The sequence below is a fragment of the Pseudorasbora parva genome, chromosome 20 (assembly GCF_024679245.1).
Source record: "Pseudorasbora parva isolate DD20220531a chromosome 20, ASM2467924v1, whole genome shotgun sequence".
Lineage (NCBI taxonomy): Eukaryota > Metazoa > Chordata > Actinopteri > Cypriniformes > Gobionidae > Pseudorasbora > Pseudorasbora parva.
The window spans coordinates 8,660,616-8,681,539 of record NC_090191.1 but is presented as its reverse complement, the minus strand read 5'-3'; the positions used below and the strand labels follow the sequence as shown (position 1 = coordinate 8,681,539).

The window sequence follows — 20,924 nt, the reverse complement described above, 5'->3', positions numbered from 1 at the left end:
AAAACAATAAAAGACCTGAAATATTTCAGTTGGTGTGCAATGAATCTAAAATATATGAAAGTAAAACTTTTATCATTACATTATGGAAAATAATTAACTTTATCAATATATGCTAATTTTTTGACAAGGACTGTATATTAGGCTAGTTCTCGGCTAATGTTCGTCATGTGTGACTCGTGTGTTTTGAATAATGACGTGCACAGAGCGAGAGCGAGAGCGAGCGCTCTTCTCACCATCAATAGTAGACACGCCCCTTACCTGCTGATTGGCTACAAGTTTGTTATTCCACTCGGCCCGAGTCCTTTTTCTAAAATGGTTTTGAAATAACACTTTCCCCACCTTTAACACGGATTGATCACTGACAACGGTCAACTGACAACATGAAATTAAAATAAGCTCACATTATGAATGAAATACTCTAACAAAAGATGGCTTATGGTGCCAAAACAAATTCAGGTATGATTGCCCATTATTGATACCCAGTGAATGAAAATGTGTCAAGTAATTAATACGTTACAGCACTGACTTGCACATTTAAAAGAGGGTGACAAATTAATCATACTTGTAGTTAAACTCTATGAATAAATACAGTGGGGCAAAAAAGTATTTAGTCAACCACCAATTGTGCAAGTTCTCCCACTTAAAAAGATGAGAGAGGCCTGTAATTTTCATCATAGGTACACTTTAACCATGAGAGACAGAATGAGAATTTTAAAAAAATATATAATTTATTTGCAAATTATGGTGGAAAATAAGTATTTGGTCAGGCAAGATTTCTGGCTCTCACAGACCTGTAACTACTTCTTTAAGAGGCTCCTCTGTCCTCCACTCGTTACCTGTATTAATGACACCTGTTTGAACTCTATCAGTATAAAAGACACCTGTCCACAACCTCAAACAGTCAGACTCCAAACTCCACTATGGCCAAGACCAAAGAGCTGTCAAAGGACACCAGAAACAAAATTGTTGACCTGCACCAGGCTGGGAAGTCTGAATCTGCAATAAGTAAGCAGCTTGGTGTGAAGAAATCAACTGTGGGGGAAACTATAAGAAAATGGAAGACATACAAGACAATTGATAATCTCCCTCAATCTGGGGCTCCACGCATGATCTCACCCCGTGGGGTCAAAATGATCACAAGAACAGTGAGCAAAAATCCCAGAACCACATGGGGGGACCAAGTCAATGACCTGCAGAGAGATGGGACCAAAGTAACAAAGGCTACCATCAGTAGCACACTACGCCGCCAGGGACTCAAATCCTGCAGTGCTCAACTTGTCGTGTTTGGAGGAGAAATAATGCTGAGTTGCACCATACCTACTGTGAAGCATGGGGGTGGAAACATCATGCCTTGGGGCTGTTTTTCTGCAGAGGGACCAGGATGACCCATTTCTCTAAAACTTAAGTATTTTATTTTATATAAATGAGCTACGGACGGAGCGCGAGCGCAATCCAGTGAAGATGGTAAAGAGCGCGTGTGTATGCGTATGGTGAAGCAGATCAGCTGAGACTGTGGGCACGCAAATGACGCAGCACAGCGTCTCTATTAATTCACACATGCAGTAAATATAATCAAATGTTTATTTTAAAGAACTGAATCGTTTTTTGAATCGTGACTTATCCGATTCTTAGCATTATAGATTGAGCCGAAATTAACGATTCACGATTCAAAATACATGTTTCAAGATCGATGCATATGCATCGTCAGGATTTGTAATCGATCCATCGAGAAACCAAGTGAATCGTTACAGCCCTAATTTCTTACCAATATTTTCCACTTCTGATGTCATTTCTAGCGAGAAATTACTAATGTAGTAATTAAATATTTGTTTAATTCTCAACAAAGCTCTATCTTGCAGTCGATCATTAAACTGTTACACTGCAAATTTTCGTGAGGTGCCTTCATGCACAAAACACTGCCTTAAGCCATTGCCTTATAAGGCAGCAAGGCAACGAGTCAGCTAACTAGGTTTTCAGACGCAGCAGATATTTATAGACAGGATGAGAATCCTCAATCAAGTGAAGATTTGCTGCTGTAATATGGATTAGTGAAAAATCCTAAATTAACTTGTCAGATCTGAACTCAAGACTTGTTTCTGTAATAAACCCTGATGTGTTTTCTCTCCACCAGACTGCCATTGGTTCACTCTGGATCCAAACACAATTAGTCCAACCCTCCTTCTCTTTGAAGAGAGCAGAGAGATTCGTTACTGTTATCATGAGCTGTATCCTGATCATCCTGACAGATTTGATTATCATCCTCAGGTGTTGTGTAGAGAGAGTGTGTGTGGACATTGTTACTGGGAGATTGAGTGGGGTATGGGTGTGTGTATATCAGTGTCATATAAGAGTATCAGCAGGAAGGGACAGAGTGACGAGTGTGTGTTTGGATCTAATGATCAGTCCTGGAGTTTGGACTGCTATCCTTACAGCTACTCATTCAGACACAATAAAATAAAGAATGAACTCCCTGTAAAGCCCATCAACAGAAGACATAATAGAGTAGGAGTGTATGTGGATCACAGTGCAGGAACTCTGTCCTTCTACAGCGTCTCTGACACAATGAGCCTCATCCACACAGTCCAGACCACATTCACTCAGCCGCTCTATCCTGGGTTTAGCTTTTATTTACCTGGATCATCAGTGAAACTGTGTTGATGAATCAGGATAGACTGATGAGAGATTCTACCCATAATGCTTTGAGTTCATGATAAATTAGTGACTGTCACACACTGGCTCGACTAGATACCCCAAGATACACTGTTAACAAATACATGTAATTTGTACAGTAGTGCTTTTGTAATTCAACTATTCTTTGATTACAGTAAATAACTTTATTTTTTCAATTGCTGTATTTTGTACAAAAACTTGAATGTGTGTATTTGCTATATTAGTAAAATGCAGTATATCCAATATATATTGCTGAGTGCTGAATATAAATTTTACATTGTAACTTATTATTAAATGCGTAATGTGTTATAACACATAACCTAATATACCACTTACTTCACAAAACAATGACACGTCTTAATCAAATACTGTAAAAGAGTTTTATCTTATACATCTGTTACTTCTTTCAGAAACACTTTCACATATCTTCAATCATAAAACACATCTTTAAGGTGTAATTTCAACAATATTGTGTTATGATCTCTGGATCTGAAAATACAGAAGTGTGGAAAACATTGTGAATAAAAGTCTTACTGTGCTTATATTCAAGAGTCTCCAGTTTACATTTTTAAAATGACCCGCATGTAATTACATCTGTAATTCATTTCTGTAGTTACATTTGTAATTACACAGTTGGCACTTCCCTTACACCTAACCCTACTCTTAAACTTACCCATACCACCACACCTGTCCCTAACTCTACCCATCTCCCACCTCAGTATCAGCAAAAGTGCTTTGCAATATAATATGAACACAGTGTAACAACAACGACTAATGAGTTTAATGTCTCGGGGAATAATTAACTCAAAAGGGATTTAATATTCAATATTCATGAATTTATGAATATAATTTGCCAGTTGTTCATTACGTATTAAAATTTTCCGATAGGGAAAATTGTTTAATTAAATACAAGTAACCCTTTATGGAATTTCTTGAAATTATCCTACTAAGTTTGTCCTGCAAATTAGTTATAGACTTTTCAAATCAATTCTCAATAATGGATTACTGCTTTACGAGCGCATGAGAAACATTAACTTTACTGATCAGGATAAGTTCAATATTTCAAATGGTCATACAGTTTACTTTACTGACATAGTAGCATACGCAGTTAGGTAACGTTTAGATCGCAAGTTTCGTTGACTTTGTGTATGTGGCAGAATAACAGATTCAACTCATTAAATGTCCTTTGGAGGTTTAATAAACACAGACTAAAAATAACACTACAATTCACACAGAAAGTACATACTAAATATGCATCACGAGAGTAGAAGTATAGATATTAACGAAAGAATACATAAAAGAGAATAATGAATAGACTGAAATTAGAGAGAGATAAAAGAGAGAGAGAGAGACAAAGAGAGTGAGAGAGAGAGAGAGACAAAGAGAGTGGGGGGGAGGGTAAGCAACAACTTTCCTTCAGTTCCTCAAATACGACCTTCACGAGTTAATTTATCCCAACGGGAAAATAACACATCCTCTTTACAGCAGTAAGAATAAGAATACTTGCATTCTTTTTGGTTTCGTTTTGGCTTCTCGCTTGTGTGCGTATGTTCCTGCGTGTTCGGTGGTCCTTTCCGAGGTTGGGAGGTAAGCGGCTGTTTGCTTTAGCGATGCTTCGTGTTCTTGAAGATCGGATTGTAGAAGAGAAGATTTTTGGAAGGGCTGAGGCCTGCTTGGAGGGCCTGCATTGGTGGCATGGCTTAAGTGCCAGCCCCCCCCCCCGTGGGTGTTGGCTCCCACAGGGAGAGAGTTGAAGAAGTAAGAGCAAGAGATTTCCGGAGAAGAGAAGAGGGTAAGAGCGAGGGAGGGCATCCGAGGTCCTCCTTTTATGGTCTGGCCGTAGTCCCACCCTCCAGGGTTAGACTTAACCAATGAGAGTGTTGGGATTTCCCGGCGGGAAATTCCTCAGCAGATTTTATAGCTCTTTGTTCTGAAAGTTTGACTCAGTGGGTCTCTGAGTCTTCATACTATAATTAATGCAACAAACACACACTGCATTTTCTGAATAAGTGATATACATGGAAGTGTAAGTCGTGAAGTGAGCATTAATTTGATAGGAGACATGACATATATGAGGTTATCTGAACTAGTACTTTGTTAAGACACAGACAAAAAGATGCAAAATACCATACAGAAGAAACATTTTACAAGACAGTTATGTGTTTACATATAATGTCCTGGGGTGCATGTTCATTTATAGATGGTTTGTCTATAATTTGAGGCAAAAGCTCTGTGTCTTAAGCTCTTTGTGTCTGAAACTTCATGTGGCCAAATTCTTTTCGGTCATAAAACATCTTATCAGATGGTTTCCAGGGTAACGAAAAATCCTTCTCTGTTGTGTTGGGGGAAGGTCTGCCACCCAGCACAACGCTTTCAAAAACATATTTGTTAAATGTAACTGGCAATTGTGTGTTTGATTCGCCTGAGTCGCTACAACAGTAAGTACATTGTACTTACTCTTTGATGTAAGTACATAGTAGTTAAGGCCACCTAATATAAAGTGGGACAAATTTCTGGTTTTCAGATTTATTATTGATGAATCATTACTCTGTTGTGTTGTAATATATTTATTCTTTCATGTCATGTGACAGAATGTACATAACTATTATTAGACAGAGACAAACGCTTATTTTAACGCTTGTTTCCTTTCAGCGATGAGTAAACTATCGGTATATCACACGTTAAGTTATTTGTAGCATAAATGACACATAAACTGATTGGTGGGGTTGTGGAAATGACATTTTCCAGCCGAAAAGAGAAAGAGCCGTTTTTATGGGCCGCCGCTTCTGTTGTGATGCTCATCTTATGAATAAAAGCTCATGCAGCAGGAACTGATTGCTGCGTAGATTGACAGCTGTGATTGTGAGGGTTTTATTGATTATATAAGTTTATAATGAAACACACAAGCGGCACCTATAGTTTATATCATCCGTGTTCAGTAAGAATCTGTTTTAAACACAGAAATCTTCCTTTAGACTCACAGGAACACCTGATAGATTATCAGAGACATACTAAATGATGATGTGAACATTTGATTATGTGTTTTAATGCCAAACAATGTGTCATAATAGAAATAATAACTCATCAAAGTATTTGTAATATTAGTGACACTTTACAGCAGTAGTCGGCAACAGATTATTCTGATAGCGACAGGATTTTGAAATAGATCTGTCATTAAAGGGTTCATTCACCCAAAAATGAAAATTATGTAATTAATGACTCACCCTGTCGTTCCACACCCGTAAGACCTTCATTCATCTTCGGAACACAGTTTAGAATATTTTATATTTAGTCCAAGAGCTTTCTGTCCCTCCATTGAAAATGTATGCACGGTATACTGTCCATGTCCAGAAGGACCAGAAAGGTAATAAAAACATCATCAAAGCAGTCCAGATGTGACATCAGAGGATTAGATAGAATTTCTTGAATGAATGTATGTATTGAATGTATTGAAAATACATTTTGGTCCAAAAATAACAAAACCGCCGACTTTATTCAGCATTGTCTTCTCTTCCGGGTCTGTTTTCAATCCGCATTCACGACTCTGCAGTGACGCTGCTGACGTGTTATCTTGTGTGCCTGTGTATTCGGGTTCAAATAAATATGGCTGAGCAAAAAAATGCAAGTCTTCCTCTGTGTTGAAATCCTTAGACAAATTTGCGAATGCACCAGATAACCAGATAACACGTCAGAAGCGTCGCTGCGGAGTCAAAATTAAGTTACTTTATTGCTGATCTGAAGTTACAGTATTTGTTTTACTGTCTATTAAAGTTTGCCGCGTTTAAGTTATGGTGTAACCTGTGTACTGTCATTCATCTTTTCATAATGCAGAAATTCATAATGTGTGTGCATAGCTTATGTGTGTGAGAGAGAGATTTCTGAAGGAAAGTGCTTGTTTCTTACACAGCAAAGATGGAAAGAGAATGAATTTAAGTGATTTAACTTTCGCCGTATCCGGTCGGTAAAACTTTGAACACATTTTCCCTTTTAAGAATGACTTCAGTGCCGTTCTTTTTTTTTTTAAGAGAAAAGCTTAACTCCAAGTCTTCCAGAGTCGCGGTCAAAGCTGATTCGAAAGACCGCCGTTCGCCAGCATCTGTGTTTACTAGTAGCACGCAAGCGCAACTCTGCCGTCATTATGTTAAGCCCGCCCACCGACTCTATACACGATGTGATTGGCCTGACCAGAGTTTGGTTTTTACAGCTCAGACGTGTATTGAGAGTTGCTAGACGATACTCGTGGCAGATTAGATTTGCTGCAGCTAAGGGTGCATCTGTCATGAAACAGAAGCGGATTCAAGCGCGTGTGAAATCAAAGATATATTTATTACTCAGAACACAGTTAGTACATACAAAGGAGGTCAGATGTATTGGCAGGCTCCTTCTCTTATTACTGTAGTAGATATAAGATAAGTCAGACGATGTAGGCGGGCTTTGATCCGGATGACTCCGGGAATCAATGGGCAAACAGATCCGGGAACTGATCCGCCACGGTGAGAACATCCACAGACACGAACAGGATCCACACGAAAAAGCAAACACCGGATGAAACGGGAGGAGAACAGGACAGGACAGGACAGTACCACGGCACAACACCGAATGATCTGACAAACAGAGGGTGATTAGCAAGCCAATATGTAGACCGGGTAATCAAGTGCAGCAGGTAGTGGTGATGATCTGATGAACTGGTAATCAGAAACCACGCCTCCCACTCACACTTCACACACACACACAGACAGAATGAACCAGTGAATTCATGAACCGTGACAGTACCTCCTCCCCTAAGAGCGCCTCCTTGCGTTCCCAGCGGAACTTACCTGTCGATTGAAATCATCGATAAGGGAGTGATCCAGAATGTCGCTCGCAGGAACTAGATTTCTAGGCTAGTCTTCATGGGTTGGCCCCATATATCAATTCTCCATGGGCAAGGGACACTACCTGATGGATCCTCATAATGGACGGAACTGGTTGCACATCATTGGGCATATCTGAAACTCCACTATCAACTGCTTTCTCGCTGACAAAATACAACTCGACTTTTGTGTTTGTCTCTTTCAACATAGCAAACAGCTCTGTGGCATCCGGAATGTCTCTTCCTTGGCCGACTAGATTATCAGGCCTCCTCTTCAAGGCCCCTCCCACACCATCTGGGACACCCTTCCCATGGCTCGCCTCAAAAAACGTTCACGTCCTGGCAGTGAATTCCCGCTTAAACAGCTCAATGCAAAACAAGAATAAATTACCTTGTTGTTTGTACTGAGTGCAGGGGCCATCGCTGTAAAAATGGATAGTGGAGAAGAATTAAACATTCATGTGCTTTTAAATTTTGTCTCAATATCCTGTAGTGCTAGAATTGATTGTTTATGTTAAAAGTGTGTCTCTTAAACCTCTGCATCAGCAGGTTTCGATGTTCTAGCAGTTCTTCTTGAGTGGTCTGGAACTCTTTTTTTGATAGATTTTAGATGTTTTACCATCCAGGTCATTCTTGTGCTGCTTATTCACAACTACCCATTGGATATAACACGCATTATTTTCTGGGTGGTACTCTGTAGAGACTGGGCAAAAGAGGTCCTTTGCACTCATTCTTCATACTTGCACTTTATATTTTCTGTCTCACATGAGATCTCTTTCACAAGGTCATCCAGATTGAGGGTGCTGATTACTTTCAAGCAGTGTAGCTTCTGGACAAGAAAACCCAGATTCTCATGCATCTTGCACATCCACGTGTCCCGATTTAATCTAAGCTCTGTCTGTGAAACTGGGCCATTTTGTAATGTAATCATGTCTATTTTCGTTAACCCTAACCCCTCTAGCACATTTCTGAACTAGACCTAGAAGTGCTTGGTTGTGGATGTACTTCTTTCCTGTCCTTGATGCTATGGTAATTCTCGCTAATATTAAATAAAAAAATAAAAAATCTGCATACATTGTGTATAAAGTCACGCAACAATGCAAAAAAAGAAAAGATTTTTTGAAGGATTTTAATCATCATATTTCATTGTAAAGTATAGAGATGGAGAGTGGGGAGATGCAACAAATGCTATTTTTTTTAGGTAGTTTTTATTAATGTTTTTAATAAAATATTTTCACTTAGCTTAATATGCAGGACGTGCTTAAAAATAAAATGCATTTTAGAGTTAATTTTCTTGATTTTTTTTATACATATAATGTCCTGGGAACAGAAATGTCACCCATTCGGTGGAATGGCTCTTACCTTGTATTTATTCATATCATACAGTGTCACCTAGCAGTCAACCTTTAAGTTTTGCTGCGCATCATTTGAAGATACTCTTTACTAGAGGTGTCATGTCTAATGTAGGCCTATTAATAATGCCTTTGTCAGGAAAACTCTCAGGATTCAAGTGCAAGTACCAATTCTTTTTAAAGGAATAATGCAGAACGTTCAGCATTGGGTCTTGAACGATGATTCAGAGGAGAACTCCACGCAGATATAAACATCCACTTCGGAAGAAGACTGGAGAATGAGCAGAAACAACCAGTCCAAGAAAACACTGGAACTCAGGAAACAGAGGGCAAAAACTGCAATGAGCAGCGCGTAAGCACAAGGACACAACAGAACGGTCCTACAAGGAACGAACAAACATAGAGACAATATATACACGCGCTGACAAGTAGCAGCTGCAGCTGATCGCCAATCAGCATTCATTAACTGCCCAGCAACACATGTCAACCAATGACTCACATACATACACGCACGCCACACATCAGAACAGCTTCCACAGACCTGTAAAACGTGACAGCCTTCAGAATGCAACCAAAGCACATGATAATAATACGATGGCTAAGTTATTGTAAATCTTTCAAAACACATGCTATGGTGTTTAGATTTTATACAGGTGTTACTGTAATGATTTTGTAAATGTTGATTACCTGTAGTTACCTGAAAATCTGTAGTTTACCTGTTTTCATATTGTGTACAAGATGTTGTTCCAAATTCTTATTGCGTTCTTCAATTGTTTTTTGTTGAAAATTTTCAGAAAATGACAACTATTAATGTATATCTGAAAAAAAAAAATCTGTAATGATACAAGCAAGGTAAATTAACTTTGTACATTTATTTTTCAAGATATATTGTCATTGTACATATGAAAAAAGAACATATTAGATATTTTAATAATTATGTTTCAGTCAGTGCTGTTTTACTGATTTTTCATTGCACTGACTTCTTTCAATAATTGTTTCATTAAAAAGTATTTGTGCATATATGTGTAAAGGTAAAAATGATAATCCTCTCAAATAAATTTGTGCATGAAGGTGTCACTATGTATACGATGGGCAAAATAATCTTTCCTGGGCCCACACCATGAAGTCACACCACTGCATTCCTGAGACCAGTAGTTGTCCCTGCATCTTTAGAGTAAACCACCTGTTGTCCATTTGCAAATATAGTTTTAGTCAAGAATGTTTTTGACATTAGGGCATTTAATTTCAAAAAGCCCACATTGGAAATATTCAGTGGGATCAGACACTACACCATCAGGGGTTGCACCAAGCCAGTGAGCATCAGGATGGACATTTAGACCACAGGGTGAGTAGTTAACATTAACAACATTGACTCCATTTCAGCACCTTTTCTCATTTCTGATGAGAAAACGAGAGTTCCGGTTACCATGATGATCGAGGCTCAGGAGATCTCAGGCCTCTGACATGGCACACCTGCCGAAACCTGGAGGCTGTTACTCTTGGTTTTGCGAAGCTGATGCCAGTCAGGGCAAGAGCTTTGGTCATGTGTTGCCTCTTCAGTTTTCTGAGCCATATCTAAGGTGTGTTTAACCTTTGAAGATGTAAACGCTGCTCCTCAGTGCAAACAAACATAAATTTAAATGGAAAAAGACTATATCCTTCCAGAGGTAAAGGTGGACTGAATGGAGCGTTGTGTAATTTGATGTATCGTGATGTTAAGACTGCTGGAACGACAATATACTTCCTTCCTGAACCATCCCAAATGCACTTTCTAGAGCAAGTGTTCATAGTGGTAACAAGTGTCTTGTCCTCAAGGGTGAATTCTGAACATGCATGGATCTGGTAAAATGCTCATCATCCCTCTGTAGAGTCCACTTCTGTAAAGAGATGTTTAGCATGAAAATTATTGTTACTAATGTTACACCTTTTTGTAATTCCTCTAGATAGCCTTTCTATATTTTGGTAACACTTTACAATTATTTTCACTAGTTAACATTAGTTTATGTATTAACTAACATGAACTAACAATGAGCAGTACATTTGTTACTGTATTTGTTAATGTTTTGTTAATATAAATGTAGTTGTTCAAGTTCACATGTATGTAATAGAAATTATTTGATTTTAGTGAATTGATTCTTTAATACCTTTACAATTATGTCTGTAGGACAGCTTTAAAATTATTTTGGGATCATATTTACTGAGTCTTGAAATGACAGAATGTTAAATTATCCTTCATTCTTTGAGGGCTGAAGTTGTAAACAGTTTCAGAGCTGTTCTTAGAGAGATGGTTCTCAATGACAAACTCAGCCCAGTGAAGGCTGCGAAAAAGCAAGAAAACCTGGGAAAAAAAAGAAAAAAAAACCTTTTCATGGATTACATTTTTTCCCCTACTGTCAGCGGCTGTCAAGCTCCAAATAGCTTGACAGTGTGATGTGTGCACTTCAATAATTATTACCGGTCAATATGTTTCATGCATGCTGGTATGTAAATATGTCGTGTCATCTTTCATGTCAACAGTAAAGGTCAATAGCCTATATCCGCACAATTGTTATGGGCTACTTTCATAGTAATTTTTCCTTTTTGGAATTAAAAAGACATAAGACACCGTATGTTTTTGTAATATGAAACATTAGCTCTGGGATAAGATACTCTCTTATCATTTCCCAAAATGTTTGCTGGAACTGAAGCAGCCACCATCAGGTGTGGGTACCGAGTCAGGGGAGTCAACTGAAGTGGTTTGATCTGATGCATGAAGCATTTGGGGGGAGGCCATCCATGCAGCTCCGTTCTGATTGCTTCAGCATCCACCTACACCAAATCACCGTCCAGCTCTTTCAAATAAGTCTCACTTACAACGACTTTGTCGCTAAGAACTTATCTATTTAACAACTTGCAACAGACACAGTCTTCACACCCTCTTGTTCTGTCTTCTGCTACTCCTACTTAAATAGTCTGGCACCCTCTTACTCTCAACCTATTACATTACCAGGCTAGGTTGTCAATCAACAAATGCAAATATCTACTCTCTATGATGAGCTCCACAGACTTGCTTGAAAGAGGTGACAGTGAGGCCATTTGCCAACAAAAAGACAGCGTAGGGGGCCCGTTTTGGAGTTCCTGGAATATTTTTGTATTATTTTTATTTTTTGGTTATAGGGAATGAGTTAATTAGTCATTTATCATACTATATACAATACATTTGTAATTCTGTAATTGCAAATTGGGAATATAGTTACATATTTACATCAATGAATATAATATGTCAGGTTATTGTAGGCTGCTGTTACATGGGACTGGTTGATCAGTTAATTACCGGTCATGCTAATATATGTAGTTCTGTTTTTTTTTCTTCCAATTCCAGGAATCTATTCAGCAGTGGTTTGTGACTATAGCTGAATGTTGTCATGATCCCTCAGCACTGTCACATTGATCATGTTATCTCTCCCTGGTGCAGAGACTGCTGCAGCAAGGTGCTCTCTTATTTGTTCTCCAACCTGAAGTTCTTGTGCATCATTGTTGTCAGGTGGCCCAAGTGCTGTCTCAACTGGTTTCCAGAATGTCACCACTTGTGAGAAAAATGTTATGAAGAATGGGACAGCAAGCAATCACACCAGGGGCAAAATTCGGCTTTATTTCTAAAGCTTTAAAAAAGATGCTTCACCACCTTGATTTCATGATCCCAAAGGACCTCTGAATGATGTTTCGTGCCTTTGAATAGTGGTGGTTTAATCAAGCTTGTGTTGGACTTGTGACGGATTTATGACAGGGAGCCTGTATGAAGTTACTATGGAGATTGGCTGAGATACCCACCATCCCCAAGGATCTAAAAATTCACCGGTGGATACAGCTGCTGGCAAAAGAGCGGGGTTGTAAGAACTCTAGAATTGTGAACTTAACCTGGGGAGACTAAAAAGATGTCTAAAAACTGGCCTCTATGGTCACAAACTGCTTGGAGTTGAATTGAGTAAAACAGTTTGCGGTTGAGGTATCACTGAGCATCCTTACTAGGTGGCTTGATTCTCACTTGGCTGCCATCAAAGCTTCCAAAAGCAGTTTTGAAAAGCTGCCCATCCGGCTAGTTGTGCGAATCCATCTCCAATCTTCTGCAGTTCCTCAACAACTGGGAAATAACTGGGCTCTTTTCTGATTTGCCACATGGTGAACAATTTCATGTACCGTGGAACGGAGTATGTCAAAAGCTCTGAATACCACCTGATAGGACGTAGCGCTGGCCAACCAGAAAACAAAAACAAACACTTCAAGCTCAAGGCCCCACATAATCATAATGGCCATGAAGGAATGTGAAAATAGTTGTCAGTGTCTGCCTTTAAAGCCTTTAGCCTGGCCTCAGATCACTAATGTAGAAAATGTATAGGGCTGGGATGTGAAGGTTGAGGCAGCAGTACTGCCTGGGTGGTGGCTCAATCTAAAAAATTGAAAAATATATGTGCATGGGAAATTGGATAATTGGATATGTGGGAAATATAAATATATGTCACATGCATAATTATTTTGACCCCAACATTTTTTGCAGTTGTTTTTACATTTTGTAGATTTTTAACATTTCAAAATGATGGAGAAGGGGCATATTGCACAAAACTAGGATTAAGCTGGGATATCTTGGTGATCTTTTCATCTGTATGCATAATTTAGTACACCGCTGTCATGTAAATGTACCCTGAAGGCACACTCACACCAAAAGACAACTGTATAATAGCGGATAAACTTAATCCCTTATCCTAGTTTTGTGCAATAGGCCCCAGGTCACCATATATTTAGAGTTCATGTATGTATATTAGGTTATAAACTCTAATCTATTTTATAATCTAGCATGGGCGTCGGAACCATTGTATGTGGACGGTACAAGACCCAGCCCCTTTTTAAGACCAATGATATTGGACCCACTGACTTTTATCGTCTCTAATTCTCAATATTATTAAACACATTAGAAATGTATTTCCATTTTACTAATATTTTCTTAATATTTATTGGGGAAAAAATGCCTTTGCGATCTGATATGTGATGGGAAACGGCAGTAGAGTGAGTTTGGCAGAAAGCGGATTCAAACTTCGGATAGATTTGCGTCAAAACTTGATGCCATGCATCTTACCACTACAAATAAGCTGGAGTTTTCTGTAATTTTGTCTGCCCCAACCAGACATTTAGTAAACAAGGAGATAGATTTGTACTTAATTTAAATGCATCTACTCCAATAAAATTTTTCTGTGAAAGGACCCACCCACATTTTTTGTTTTGTTTCCGACGTCACTGCAATATAGTATTGTAGCTTACTATAGAATATATTATAGGAAACTATACATTTTTTACATAAAATATTAAGTTTTTATTATTTTATTTAAATGCTTATGAGTTACTTTATTATTACTCTTACAATACACTTTCCCAGTAAGTTCAGTGCCACACACGTAGAGAGTGCTATAGGGTTAACTTGTCTTTAAAGGGTTACTTCAGTGATTAGCATATGGCTTTGTATTAGTAGAAACCCTGGAGTATATTCAAATGATTGTGCTTTCCCCCCCACTCACGTTGTGAATGTAAGCCGCAAGTGTAGTCGCGATTACCCCACTTTTCATTATGAGAGCTCATCAGCTCATTTATCTCACTCCTGCAGTTAGTGCTCAGTGCTGTGATACTCGTGCGGTGACTCACTCATTATATTGAACAGACACATTCAGTTTTTAATTGTAGTGTCTTCTCCAACTCAGTCACAGTAATCCAGTTGGTGGCTTTGGGAATGGCCTCACAGGGCAGCGAAGTATTCTGGGAATTGTCTTTCATCCCCATGAGACAAAAATACATTTTCTGTCTTTTCTTAGTCTAGAAGGCACCAAATTCAAATATAATTTCACATTTCTGCTACATTGATGACCCAGTTTAAATACAGATTCATCTTTCCATCACTGAAGTACCCCTTTAAGCTTGTTGACTTAGAAGCTGTTGACCATTGCGTAAGATATGACGTTTCAGTTGTTGTATGAAAAGTTCTTTGTTTCAAAAAAATATAGTTTTATTATATTTGTAAAAGAAATATGGGCTGTACCGAGTCTTTCCGGAAAAAACTGAGCGCCTGGAGGCGTATCGTGTGGGCGGAGCTAAAGAATGACAAATGCGCAAAGCGGTGACGTCCTCAAGCATGGAGAAACCCTTGCTATCGATCTCAGCTAATAGATATGATCCAGAATCTAATTCGGAGGCTGAAATAGAAACAGCAACAACAGGACGTCTGTCTCTGTGGTATGTACTGTATTTACTCTCAGTTTATGAGGACATGATTCGGTTTATGGACTATTGTATGCGACCAAACCTTAGTAGCAAGCAGAACGGTTTTGCACGTCAGCCTAGTGTAACGTTATAACTTACATAGAACAGCAATGAAGTCCGTTAGCGCATTTGAATGACAAAGCACGCGATCGTGTCGTTTACATACGCGATGATAAGCAACAGCACAGACATTTGAAGCAGGTTTACTTACCGGCTGCTTCCAAAGCAGGACCGAACCTTTATCGCTGGGACGGCTCCATCAAAAACACACTTCTTGGAGTGTGGAGATCCACTTTGCGATGCGACTGAAGCATTTCTGCGTTCAAATCGGTTCAAATGCAGCGCTGCCTTCCCGGAATGCTGTGCTGAAGCGTTGAAGTCGCTTAATGTCAAAGTGGAGGAATGAAGTGGAGCGCGGCGCGGACTATAACCGACATTAGTGTTCACGGACGACTGGATCTGCAGCTGAGAGAGTGTTTACGGCAGTGCATTTCCTCTCTTGCGCTAGTCGCGCGCGCACCCTACCGGGAGAAGAGTCCGTACGGCCCATACAAGGACCTTCCGATCTATTAACGTCAAGTAGACCCATACTCGAAAAAAACTCTCAGAAACCGGAAGGAGTATTTTTAACACAGAAATACCCCATCAAACGTCCAACATTAGTTTTTGAAACTTTGTCTATGTTTAGGATGGGAATCCAAGTCTTTAACAGTGTAAAAAATTTCTTTCTATTCTTTCTATTTAGAAAGAAATGGTATATGTGAGGATTTCCAGTCAGGATTTAGACCGTATCATAGTACTGAGACTGCTCTAATTAGAGTTACAAATGATTTATTCTTATCATCTGATCGTGGTTGTATCTCTCTATTAGTGTTACTCGATCTTAGCGCTGCATTTGATACTATCTATCACAATATTCTTCTGAATAGAATCGAAAATTATGTTGGCGTTAGTGGAACTGCTTTGGCATGGTTTAAATCATACTTATCTGACCATTATCAGTTTGTAAATGAAGAGATGTCACACCGATCACAAGTTCAGTATGGGGTACCGCAAGGCTCAGTGTTAGGACCGTTGCTTTTCACCCTGTATATGCTACCACTGGGAGATATCATTAGGAAACATGGCGTTAGTTTTCATTGTTATGCTGACGATACTCAGCTCTATATTTCCTCACGCCCTGACGAAACCTACCAATTCACAAGATTAATGGAATGCATAGCTGATATAAAAAATTAGATGAATAGTAATTTCCTGCAACTTAATTCAGATAAAACTGAATTTTTAATTATTGGACAGAAAAGCTCCACAAGTAGTAACCAAGAATACTGTCTAACACTTGATGACTGCTCTGTCAAGCCCTCGTCGTCAGTGAGGAACCTGGGTGTGCTCTTTGATACCAATATTTCATTTGAAAGCCACGTTTCTAGCATCTGTAAAACCGCATTCTATCATCTTAAAAATATATCTAAATTACGGCACATGCTTTCATTGCAAAATGCTGAACAGTTAGTACATGCGTTCATGAGCTCAAGGCTAGATTATTGTAATGCTCTACTGGGTGGTTGCCCTGCTCGCTTAATAAAACAAACTCCAGCTGGTCCAAAATGCAGCAGCTAGAGTTCTTACTAGAACCAGGAAGTATGATCATATTAGTCCAGTTCTGTCAACATTGCACTGGCTCCCTATTAAACATCGCATACATTTTAAAATCTTGCTTATTACTTACAAAGCATTAAATAGTTTAGCTCCCCGGTACTTAAGCGAGCTCTTAACGCATTATACTCCATCACGTCTATTGCGGTCTCTAAACTCTGGCCAGTTGATAATACCTAGAATATCTAAATCAACTGCAGGCGGTCGATCATTTTCCTATTTAGCTCCTAAACTGTGGAATAGTCTTCCTAGCATTGTTCGGGAAGCAGACACACTCTGTCAGTTTAAATCTAGACTAAAAACACATCTCTTTACTATGGCATACACATAGAACATTTTTAACTTTCATTATTCAATTCAATTGACTGATTGTTAGGCTGCATTAACTAGGTCAGCCGGAACCGGGAACACTTCCCATAACACCTGATGTACTCGTTACATCATAAAAAGAGTGGCATCTACGCTAATGTTGTCTCTCTGTTTATCCCGAGGTTTATCCCGGATCTGGGCCCTGTCCGGATCGGATGGTGGACCGGCCTGGACATGACCAACTCATCCTGGAGTGTCTGCTGAGCCGTGTCAATTGGTGTCTCCTCTGAATTTGCCTCACTGGCACGACATGCTCAAAACCCGTCTTCGGCGCAATAATTCCGATCTTTCATGTATTCATACTCTTGTGTAATCGACGCCCCATCCCATCATTTATTTCCAAATAAATCTGTCTCTTCCGTGATACCCTGAAATTTTGAATATTCCAATCTAATATGATTTCTGACCTGTAAGGTTGCCAGAATAATAATCTTACACGGTGTGTTAATAGGCCAGAGGAGAACTGGCACCCCGACTGAGTCTGGTTTCTCCCAAGGTTTATTTTTCTCCATCACGCCCTGATGGAGTTTTGGTTCCTTGTCACTGTCGCCTTTGGCTTGGCTTGCTCAGTTGGGGACACTAAAAATATGATTAAAGTTATTCAACTTATTATACAAATAAAATGTATGAATTAGGTCTTATTTAATTCTATAAACTTAAATACTGATCTGCCAACATTGTTGCTATATGATAAATTAAAATAAGCTGATAACATCACTGTTTTCTCCAGTAAGACTGTACAGCCAAATCTAATTTTGTTGCAATATTATCCTGTTTGACAATGTGAAGCTGCTTTGACACAATCGTGATTGTAAAAGCGCTATATAAATAAAGTTGATTGATTGATTGATTGATTGATTTTAAAGTCATTACATTATAACATTACTCACATGGGGATTTTGAATTCCGCACAGAGGTTCCGGAAAGCACCATCTCCCTTTTCCTTCATGATTTGTAGGATCCTCTCCATTGAAAGAAACAAAGAGTTCCATCGTGTGGCATTTGGACGAATTAACTGCAAACTACATTCCTCTTCCATCATCTCTGCAGCTTTGTTGGACCGGCCACTCTTGTTCCACAAGGCCCAACATTTGGAGAAGGATGATCTTGATAACCTTTTGTACGTTTCATCCGTTTGAGCAGCATCAACATCCACGGTGGAAACCAGGTTCAGAAGATGGCAAGCACAACGCTGGTTTTTGGGCAAATGAAATTCAAGATCATCCATGGCTAGAATTTCACTAACCTCAACATATTCAATCTCCTCACATTTCTCCTCATCTTCAGTGTCAGATGCATATTCATCCTCTGATGTGGTTGCTGTTGCACTTTCTGCATTGTTGCCATGCATGTTCTCACCGCCATAGACAGGAAACGCTTTCAAAAAATTTGATCCATTGTCTGTTGTTATACAGACAACTTTTTCATGGATCTCAAATTCAGAGTGTATGTCATGTATTGCAGCTGCAAGTACATCAAATGTGTGAGACCCCTTTAACTGTCGACAGGCAAGTGCTGCAGAGCATCGATGTAGATTGTTAGGGTCAATCCAGTGTGCCGTCATACCTATAAAGCTGCGACGTCTTGAACTCCAGCAATCAGTGGTTGCACAGATGTATTCCACCCCTCTCATGGCTTCTGTTAAACTTTTCTTCATTTCTCCTGCAGCTTCCTCGATCTTGGCACAGATGGTTGATTGTGACCATACAGCAGATTTAGGCTGCAAGTCATGAATCAGGCCCTTAAATTCATCTTTTTCAACCACGCTGAAAGGTTGGAGACCATATACAATGAATCGCAGTACAGCTTTATCAACGGTTGCTTGAGAAATGATCTTGGTCTCTCCAATTTTTAGTTGTTTTGTTAGGGGCTCCATGTTTTTGCTTACATTCTTTCTCTTCTGAGAAGTCGAGGTCAACTCTGAGTAGTTATTTAAGTGATTTGGATGTTTTCTCTGTAATAAAATGAAAGAAAGAGGAGCAGTGTTATTTTTCAACTTAGTAAAATACATATAAATTCAGTCAATTCATGTAAATACAGTCACATATTCACAGCTAAATACACCTGATGCACAATTTATAATCGGTTAGCAGACTTCCCATACAGATCATTTGATTTCAGTGACTACATTCATTCACATTGCACTCAAATTTTAAACTAAAATAGTCATGTTGCAGTGTTTTTATTTAACAATATTAGTAACTGTATTAACTTTTGGTATTGCTAACAAACAGCAAACTTATGTTAACAAACATTGTGCCTACAATACCATTGTAAAGTCAAACATGATCTGTATAGATTAATTTGGCTAAATTGGCATTAAATTGACTCTTACCTCAATGTGTTTCCTCAAATTTGACGAGGAATTCTTAAAAGCACTTATTTTCGTGGTTCATGGCAAACAAAGTAGACACTGCATTCTGTAAGAGTCAATCTGTACACCGGCAAATGAAAACATTTCTTTCAAATAAGGCCAGGGGTGGTTATCATCGGTGCTGACATTGCATGAAGTGCTGGCTTCGGCTTCATCAGTGGCTGCAGCCATCGCTAAAATGTGAAACACCTGGCGTTCGGCAGGCTGCTAATTCACTTTCACAACGGAGTAACGAATATAGGCAAATAGCATCCAGTACCTTCAATAGCCTGCAGATGGCGATATCGCCTCTTACACCCAAGAAATAAGCCACGACTTGACGTCATGGATGACGTGCACAAACACAATGTAGCGAGTAACGGTCAATGTCAGTTCAAATGTAGTGGAGTAAAGAGTACAAATATTCAATCAAAAATGTAGTTGAGTAGAGAGTAAAAGTTGCTTATATTTTTTATACTCAGTACAAGTACAAAGTAGCCAAAAAAATACTTAAGTACAGTAACGAAGTACATTTACTCAAGTACTTTACACCTCTGGGCATTATACAATATGCAGACAGAACATGGAGAGAATAAGTATGTAACTCACAACATCAACAGTACTTCTCAGCTGTAATGGTCCTTGACACAACCAGCTCGTTGCAGGGGGATGAGACAGGTAAGTCACTCAATCTTGGCGTTATGCAGACAGAGCATGGAGAGAATAAGTATGTAACTCGCAACATCAACAGTACTTCTCAGCTGTAATGGTCCTTTAACACAACCAGCTCGTTGCAGGGGGATGAGACAGGTAAGTCACTCAATCTTAACGATATGCAGTATGCAGGCAGAACATGGAGAGAATAAGTATGTTACTCACAACATCAGCAGTACTTCTCAGCTGTAGTGGTCCTTTAGCACAACCAGCTCGTTGCAGGGGGATGAGACAGGCAAGTCACTCAATCTTAGCGTTATGCAGTATGCAGGCAGAACATGGAGAGTTAGAACTTGATACTAGCAATACTATAGTAATCTCCAGCTCTTCACACTCCACAATGATCCCAGAGCTTAATCAAAATGTAATCTGGTGATTTACAGTTGTTTAGTGATGTTGCACTGAAAATGGTTAGCCAGATGGAGCACCATTACACAAGAGATCGTTCCGTCGGCCGCCGCCGATTCCACTAGGCTTCACCCCACTCGTGTATCTACGGCAAACACTTCCACAGCACACGTGAACAATGATAAACAGCACTGCAAACCTCAAACAATCCCTCTTAATTCAGGCGGCGGTCTCAGTGGTCGGAATCTCTAACAGTTTACATAAACAAGCACTACTTATCTTCTCAAGCCCGTGTTGTTCTTCACTGGAGGCCTTTTTTTACCATTCT

At 39.2% G+C, this 20,924-nt stretch overlaps 1 protein-coding gene and 1 pseudogene across 1 annotated transcript in view; one reads left to right on the top strand and one right to left on the bottom strand.

Annotated features, from left to right (window-relative positions):
- Window positions 1-3,145, top strand: part of LOC137049405 (NACHT, LRR and PYD domains-containing protein 12-like) — a 48,623-nt gene extending 45,478 nt beyond the window's left edge. The window contains exon 10 of the mRNA XM_067427959.1: window positions 2,132-3,145. Within this exon, the coding sequence (XP_067284060.1) occupies window positions 2,132-2,658 (527 nt within the window). The 3' untranslated portion in view covers window positions 2,659-3,145. The remainder of the gene's footprint in view (window positions 1-2,131) is intronic.
- A 3,981-nt stretch (window positions 3,146-7,126) lies between these two features.
- Window positions 7,127-19,726, bottom strand: LOC137049050 (uncharacterized; annotated as a pseudogene).
- Window positions 19,727-20,924: the final 1,198 nt, after the last annotated feature.